This window comes from Adiantum capillus-veneris, chromosome 6 (genome assembly GCF_014529385.1).
Source record: "Adiantum capillus-veneris isolate H3 chromosome 6, ASM1452938v2, whole genome shotgun sequence".
In the NCBI taxonomy this organism is placed as follows: Eukaryota; Viridiplantae; Streptophyta; class Polypodiopsida; order Polypodiales; family Pteridaceae; genus Adiantum; species Adiantum capillus-veneris.
Genome location: NC_140936.1, coordinates 137,222,483 through 137,230,516, shown reverse-complemented (window position 1 = coordinate 137,230,516; position 8,034 = coordinate 137,222,483). Strand labels below are relative to the sequence as shown.

At 41.8% G+C, this 8,034-nt stretch overlaps 1 protein-coding gene across 4 annotated transcripts; it reads left to right on the top strand.

The window, feature by feature from the left end:
- The first annotated feature begins 1,988 nt into the window (after nt 1–1,988).
- On the top strand, nt 1,989–5,134 carry LOC147456347 (uncharacterized). Of its 4 annotated transcripts, none has more exons than XM_086515448.1 (5): nt 1,989–2,238; nt 3,239–3,473; nt 3,552–3,855; nt 3,936–4,271; nt 4,359–5,134. In XM_086515448.1, exons 1-5 carry the CDS (start codon nt 2,090–2,092, stop codon nt 4,961–4,963), a joined length of 1,629 nt encoding a protein of 542 aa, XP_086371574.1. In that variant the 5' UTR covers nt 1,989–2,089; the 3' UTR covers nt 4,964–5,134. The 4 variants fall into 4 exon arrangements, with proteins under 4 accessions (XP_086371574.1, XP_086371576.1, XP_086371573.1 ...); XM_086515450.1 differs by having other exon boundaries at nt 3,936–4,706; nt 4,811–4,916; XM_086515447.1 differs by having other exon boundaries at nt 3,936–5,133.
- The last annotated feature ends 2,900 nt before the right edge of the window (nt 5,135–8,034 follow it).

Below are 8,034 nucleotides of genomic sequence, written 5' to 3'. Positions count from 1 at the left end.
CACATCGTGAAACCTCAAACATCAAATGCTGACATCATTGTCCACCACATCCCATCATGCATAGCATCTAACAAAGGATGAGAACATCGTTAGTGTGTCCGACTGTTGGCATAGAGCAATATACCAATGCAGACATTTACACACACAACCGACCATACATTAGTTTGCATCATCATGCATTTTGTCATAGCTTCAAGTATGTAGAAACCTAGCATTCACAATTTGCGAGAAAAAGGAGTACAACAGAAAAGATTGATTATTTCCATTCACCTCCAAAGCAATAGGAGAAGGGCACATTCAGGGTGGGAATTGAAATGCGGCAGCATTTAGCGAACATGCCCGAGCATTTAGATCATTTGAGATGTCGTGTTCATGGTGACGTTGCACAAGCTTGCCTAGCTTGTCTTCTAGAATAACAAGCAAAAGGGTCCTGCTCCACTCGTCATCGTCGTCGTCCAGGTCCTTGTCCTCTGCAAATACGCGCTGAGAACGCATCGGACTTATAAAAAAGCCTTCCATCCCATTTACTACTTTTCCACTTACCAATCCTCTTGTTTTCATCTTAAATGCCACGTAGTACCAATCTTCTTTCTTTCTACAGAAGTTGGAAGGACATATAACTAAGGCTTGGTTCCCATGGACATCAGACATGTAGGAAGTTCCATAACCACCCAACTTTGGAATGCTTAGTTCAAACTCAAGAAATCTGCCAAGAATTACCCAAAGATCTTCCTTAATACCCAATACCTGCTTCAGGATTCAATTTGGAAAGTTGGCACAATCCCTTTCAAAGCTAAAAAAGCACCTGGTATCAAGGCTCATAAATGCTTCAAAGCTGGGTTGAAAACTTGGTAAGACCTCCAGTTCAATGGACAATGGAAAACCAGATTTGAGATTTCTAACTCTACTAACCTCTCTACTGGATGTGTCCATGAATTTCTTTGCAGGTTGGAGGACCTAAAGGGCTTTTTACAGCATGCACCTCCCCCTCATAGTAAACAACTAACTATTGAAGACTGTGGTACTAGAATATACAATGATTTCTCAAGAATTCCAAAGTTTGACAAGGCTCTCCTTAAAAAGCTCAACTCAAAGTGGTAGGTCCAATGGAATGCAAAACACTGGATCTATCGATTCAAGTGCCCGTGGGTGTTCCCTACCTGTATAAATCACTCTGTACTTTCTTGGCTCATCCTACACCGAGGGATTCAAGTGCCTGTGGGTGTTCCCTCCCTGTATAAAGCACTATTTTCTTTCTTGGCTCATCCTACACCAAGGGATTTGGACTGCTCAAAAAGCACTTAAAACTCATATAGGAGATGGAAAGTGTCAAAGATGTCAAGGTCCTCAAGATTTGAAGCATATCTTTATTGAGTGCCCCTTCAACCACAACAAGCTATCAGTGATTAGAAGGTTCTGCTCCTCACTTCATCCTCAGTAATTCACGGAAAGGGAGCACTTTTGGGGGAATGTCATAGCCTTGATATCCCTTTACGGAATATGTGGAGATCATCCTATATCTGGTATTGCTGGGTTAAAGAGCTGAAGCTATTTTCAGGCACAAAACTGTAGAGAATGTTTACAATTTTGAATATGAGATTAGGAGAGTCTCCTGGACCTCCCTCCATTGTATGAGATACATTTTCCCCTTCCCCTTGAATCTTGTTCAGAAAATCACTAGATGGCAACTCTGGAAGCCATGCATGCTGAAGCTCTACTCTGCTGATAGGTTCAATATGTGTCAGTCTTTTCGTGAGTGTCACCTTTCTTGTATGGGATGCCTCTCTCCCTTGGTGAGAGGTAAATGTTGTATTTCTCTTTTTCTAATCAAATTTGTGTTATCTTAAAAAAGAATCTAAGGCTTGATTCAAACTGCCCCCTAAGTAGCCCACAGGGTGAGAGCCATGCACCCTAGCGCTGAAACGTAGGTGGGCTCGTTAAAAAAAATTAAAATTCAATAATGCCTGGTTCTTGGGTAATGGCGGGCACCCTCTAGTGTGTAAACATCCTAAGCTCACCCTTGACAAGTTCAAAAAACCGTAGCATTCTCCTTTACCGCCAAGAATCACCTGCTGTGCAGCGCTACGCCATGTCTCGTCGGAGAGAGCGAAGCGCAGCTTCTCGCCTGATCAAAGAAAGCTCTTGCAGGTCTGCAGATGCCGAAAAAAACTCTATCCTTACATTTGGGAAGCGCAGTGCTGTCGATGATGCCTGGTACGAATGTGACGCCTCGGCCGAGTAAGTACCCCCTTTTCTGCATTCCATTGTGGACGCAGCTTGAAATTTTGCTACTTCGCAGTCTGCAAAGGCAGTATCTGTCACTGCAAAACGTCTTCCATGCCAAAAACTTGAACAAATCAATGAAATTATAAGTGAGATTTTTCCTTCTTTCTGCAACTGCTCGATCAAGCTATTTGCTTATAATGGCTTACTAAAACACCACAACAATGGGTTCATTTGTGCACTCTGCGCCGTTGGCACATGGAAACCTTGATACCTTCCAGCGCCGGAACAGACAATTCGATTGCTTGCTAATTAGCCAAACGAAAGCCTCATTATCTAGCTAATTTTCACCTACAGTACTGCATTTTGACGATCCTTAGCTTATCTTCAGAAAATGATTTCAAGTTTTATACTTTCTGAGTAAGGTCCCTATAAAGCTTTAAGTTTACCTCATAGCATCTTATTCTCATAACAGAGCTCAACTTGAGGCCGTGAAGTTGCTTGCAGTAAATTTCCTAGAAATTTTCATCAAAATAAAAGGCTTCTTGTTTCTAGTCATCAAAGAACGCATCTTGCAGTTGTGCTTTTATGTAAAAGCAAATCATATCAAAGTATAAAGGTTCAAGTAAGATTTTGATCGTTTTCTAATACACCTTGCAACAAGATACGGTGGGATCAAAGGCGAACTTGTGTATATGAGGAGTCAAATGCCATGATGTAGCAATGTAAATGCATCATTGCTTTAAGCACAAATTTTCCTGGGCATTTCTGGACTCAGTGTTTTAAGAATACGTAGAATATGCTCGAAGCTTGAAGCGTGTGTGAGCCTAAACATGAGCCATGTCTTTCGGTTACTGAAGAACATTATTTACCTATGTTAGTTGCCACTTTTGAGTGCTTATCTGGCAAGATCTTGTGGTGTTTTGATTGCAAACCCAAAATTTTACTACATTAGAGGCACGGTAACAAACTGTAACTCGAGACTTACTTCTGTTTGCATATCTCTGACTTCTAGAAAGGTGCAGAACCCTAATGCTATGGAGTTGAAGGAAGTACTCAGGATTAACTACTGCAGTACAGAGGTGTCTGAAAGCGACACTATTTGTACAGCCGAAGAAGCTAGATCAAGGTTGAGATCTCCTTGTAAAATGGTGAAGGATGGCATATGTTTTCAAATGCACATTGGTGAACTTGTCTTAGCTACGAGAACACAAGGGAACGGCCCATTTTATGAGGCTCATGTGAAACAGGTAGATGTTTAGCAGCTAGCTGTTGCTTCGCTTAGTTGTGGACAAAGTTGATTCCTAAACTTTCCTTTACTCAAGCAGATTCACAGGCAGCGACATTCTGTAACGGAAGCTTGCAAGTGCAAATTTGTGCTTGTCTGGATGGACAGGACTATGAAAGGGCTTGAATGGACAGCTTCAGCCTGCAAAATCAGAAAAATCAACCAAGGAAGCATAGAAGGTTGTCAGTTCCTTTCAAAATGGCTGCATCAAACTGAGAGTGGTCCTTTGGAAGTTTATACTTCTGAAGAGAACTGGATATCTGTGCTTGAGAGAGAAATTGACAGAGTCACAGTTATAGTGGAAAATCTGAGTAGAACGGAGTTCATTTCAGAGAATTTAGCAGGTGCTTATACAATTGATTGAGAGGTTAACATGCCTAACCTTGTGGGCACTAATTGTTGTCTTCTGGATTTGTGAACATAGCTGTCGACATGCATGAGGTATTTGACAGTATTTTAAGGGAGGAGTCCAAGACAAAAGCGAAGCGACAAGGTATTTTCAGAAGAGGCAGTAAAAGGGTTGTGGCAAGCTCTAGTTTACCAATTACCAAAAGTACAAGTCAAGACTTCTCGTCTCGCTTAAGTTCCCTCGCAGCTTGTGCAGCATTGGCTTCTAAGTTGCCTCTTAATTCTCCGAGCCCTCCTAATCGCAAATTGAAGGATAAAATAAAGCTTGAAGAGGTGCCTTGCAGTTTGGGTCCTAGCTCACATAATGGCGATTTACAACTTCCAAAGCCTGCCGGATCCTTTGCAGCAGCAGGTAAACAAGAGCAACCATCGCAGGAGCAGAGTTACAATAGAGCTGTTTCTTCTACACGTTTGACCTCATCATTGTCTTCAACAACAGGGAACCCCACATCCTCAAATAACATCTCATCTGCACCAAAGAGACCAAGAACAATCAGACTGACCAAATTAGGGAAGGAAGTGAATGGTATACCTGCAAAAAGATCCAAGAGAATTATTAACAGAGCCTTTGAAGTGCCCAGTAGCATGCTAAAGGAGACAAATCCTGATAAGAGTGCTGCATGCAGAGGGAAAGAGGGTAGTGTGGATAGTGTCAAGTATAATAAATGGCAACTAGGGAATTTGATCAGAGAAGGGGATGTCGCGTCTGAAGACAGCTTGAAAGAGAGCTCGGAACAAAAAGGTGCTGGCAGAATGCAAAGAAAAAGAAGTAAAAATGCTCAGCCTGGTGATGCTCTCAGTAAAATGGATTCGAAAGTTTATGGCTCTGATCTTTGCATTGGTGATTCTTTGAAAATGGATCGGTTTAGATTGATGTTGAAAACCATGCAGGAATCACCTAATGTGGACTGTGATGCTGGATCTGGTAGTTGGCTGCTTCCATCAGAGCAGCATTTTCAACAAGACGTCCTTAAATATGACGCCCAAGGAAATATGATTTCTGCTCAACTGGAGAGTGACAATCATCTGACAGTTGATATTTAAATTGATGTCCATGACATGGAGACGGTCATTAAGGACATTGAGTTAGTTGAGGCTTCTTAAATGAAGGCAAACATGAAAGTTGATTAAGCACCCAAAACTGTGTTGTGTCTTTTCTCCAAAGACACAATGGTTCAATGCAGATTTACAATTCTTCATTACCAGTGTCTAGTATCTGAGTCTGCTCTATCATAACTAGACAACATTGAATGGCGAAATAATCCTCTCGTGCACCAATTTTTAGAGATTGCCTTGATTGGCTGTCTTAGATGCCTGTTGCTATATTTCATAGACACCATTAAATGAGGCTGCACAAACAACAGAAGACATTGGCTGGCCAATTCAGCTCTCCTGCTTTAGTTTTGAGAGCTGATTCATTGAGCTAAATTGGTCCTCTTAGGACTACATACAATGTAGGGTTTCCAGTAGAGGAAAAGAACTGGCTGGCTTGATGGCTATTGGGCGCGGGGACATGTTCATTGTGATCTCCTATCGCCCAAGCTGAAGGACAAGAAGGGATGAAAGGGGAGAGTTTAAGAAACATGAACCAGCTGAGGATGAGAAAGCTTGTCGGTGGAGTGCAAGTACTAGACGGTTCATTGACTGCAATTGGGAGATCGTTCATAATCCCACCATCACTAGATTCAGCTTCAAAGAGCTATAAGTGAGCAGCAACAAGTTGCAGTGGCTAGTTTATCATCTCAAGGGATCATAATTCCTTTGTTCTTTCCATCCCTTTTCTTAAAGGTCTTGCCTTAGCACCTTATTTTTCCCATACAAGACTTTGGCTCAATTAAGCTACGTCCCAAAATCATCCAGACTTAGCGATGTGCTTTATAGCTCCTCACATTCTCACCATCTTGCAAATGTCTTTCTTCATCAAAGCTGTCGTCCAGAACACTTACATCCATATTTCACTCGATGAAAGTCTTTGGCTTTCTTTTCGACTCAGCCGTTGATAGCAGATTAATTGGTGGTATAAGGTCCTGTAGAAAATCTTAGCCTTTGCCGTTTCAGTCAAACATGGTGTTTGCTGCCCATGAGATTTGACCTCTTGACCCAGATGGGACGGGAATAAATTGCCCCCGTCTATTTGTCCACGTGGCATTAACCTTGCCGAGTTCTCGCCATTCGCGGCACTTCTGTAGCGATGGAATTCCCACTCTCATGCCTTTCTCAGTGATCTCTCTCTCTCTCTCTCTCTCTCTCTCTCTCTCTCACACACACACACACACACACACACAAAACGTCCACTTAACTACAAGGAGGGTAATCCTTCCCCCTTCAAGGGAGACATTTTACAATACAATACTTTGTGTTCCTTCACTAACTTGCTGGTGCAATGAAGATGGAAGCCTCAAGCACCAAGCTTACACTTGAAAACACAACATCAAGTCCTTCACGGTCTCAGACCCAAGACCTCACACACCTTCGAAGATGGTGAGAGCTAGCGGGGTATGAGAGTAGATCTAGAGGAATAAGGAGTATTCTTACGAGAAATAAGTATTTCTCGTACATAATCACTCTTAATAGCTTAGCATAGCTTAGTAATTAGCATGGTAGAGGAGATGAGCATGAATTGGAGTTTGGCTCATGATTGGATTTGCATCACAAAGCCAAGAGTTGTTGGTGTAGGCCTCCCTTCTCACAAGCTTGGAGTAGATGATGAGCTTTCCATTAAAGCTTGAGAAGGAGATAGTCTTCTTTACTTCACACATGAGTTTGTGTGAGTGTGTGTGCAATAATGCATTGCAAAAATCAGCCCCCCTCTCTCTCTTGGTCGACCCCTCTTGCTATTTTCCTCTTGTTGGCCCCTCATTGGCTCATGCCAGGCGAGAGCTTTAGGTATTTAAATAATTCAATTAAACTCTCATTCGACATCTTAGTCTTCTGGCCAATAGACATCAGACAAGCCATTGGGCTGCTGAATGCTCATTGGACCCCTTGGTAGACTGCCCAATAGTTTTCTAGAGATCTTTTTTTCTATTGGTTCTTTTATAAAGTGTTTTTAAATTAATTAAACTAAATTTACTCTAGCCTAATTCTCATTGGTCCACCTCTATGGCCATCCAATAGATTTGAATGAGGGTTTGGGGGCAACTAACCTAGGAGCCTGACATGTGTCCACTATAAAGGGAGCTTGGAAGAGAGAGAGAGAGAGAGAGTGTGTGTGTGTTTCTCTCTCATCCCCTACAAAAATGGCTCGCCCCCTCCTTGATAGAAATGTGGGTAGACTTTTGAGTCTTCAGACAAGCATCCAAATTTCCCTAAGGCTTGACCATTGAGCATTTCATTTAACTTTGGAACCTAAGCTTTTTGGAAGTCTTAATGGACTGGACCTTAGGGTCTTTGAAGCCCATTGATGGACATTGCTCTTTTGCAGATGGCCCCCGTTTGGATCCCTATTTTCCCTCCTTTGGATCCCTACTATGACCAATCTGCTAGCCTTACCAATATTCTAGCTTTTTCTCCCCTGGTACTTTCCCATATTAAATGATCAGTTTAACATGAGAAAATCATTTAGGAGAATTAGATATTAGTTATTATGACATCACCAATTATTCAAATAAAGAAAAAGATATGGTGGATTTATTCCAGTTTTGGGTTACAAGGGCTTCAACGTTGATCCAAGAAATTGGGAGTTGGTTTTTTTGTTAGCAACCTTTTTGGTATGTTTTCAAATGGGGATGTAGTCGTTGATTTTATGTGCTCAGAATTTGGGTGAGTGGAGGTTTGTTTGTTGAGTGACTTATGTTATGTGCTAGAGATTGGAGGTTCCAGGTGGGCTTGTCGACTACCCTTATGTGCTAGAGCAATCCTTCATTTGAAGGGCTTATTTGTGGTATAAATTACATTGAATATGCTCCAATGGTAGATTCTCTTTTGTCATTATCTTGTGTCTCTGTGCACTCTATTTCACCCTCCACTCTTCTCTCTCTCTCTCTCTCTCTCTCTCCATAATGCGGTGTAGACATATATTCATCCTTCACCTTGTTATTTTTCTTGAGTACGCTTTTATTCATATCACCCATTCAAAGGCAGCATTAGTCAATAGGTGTTTCTAGATGCAGTCT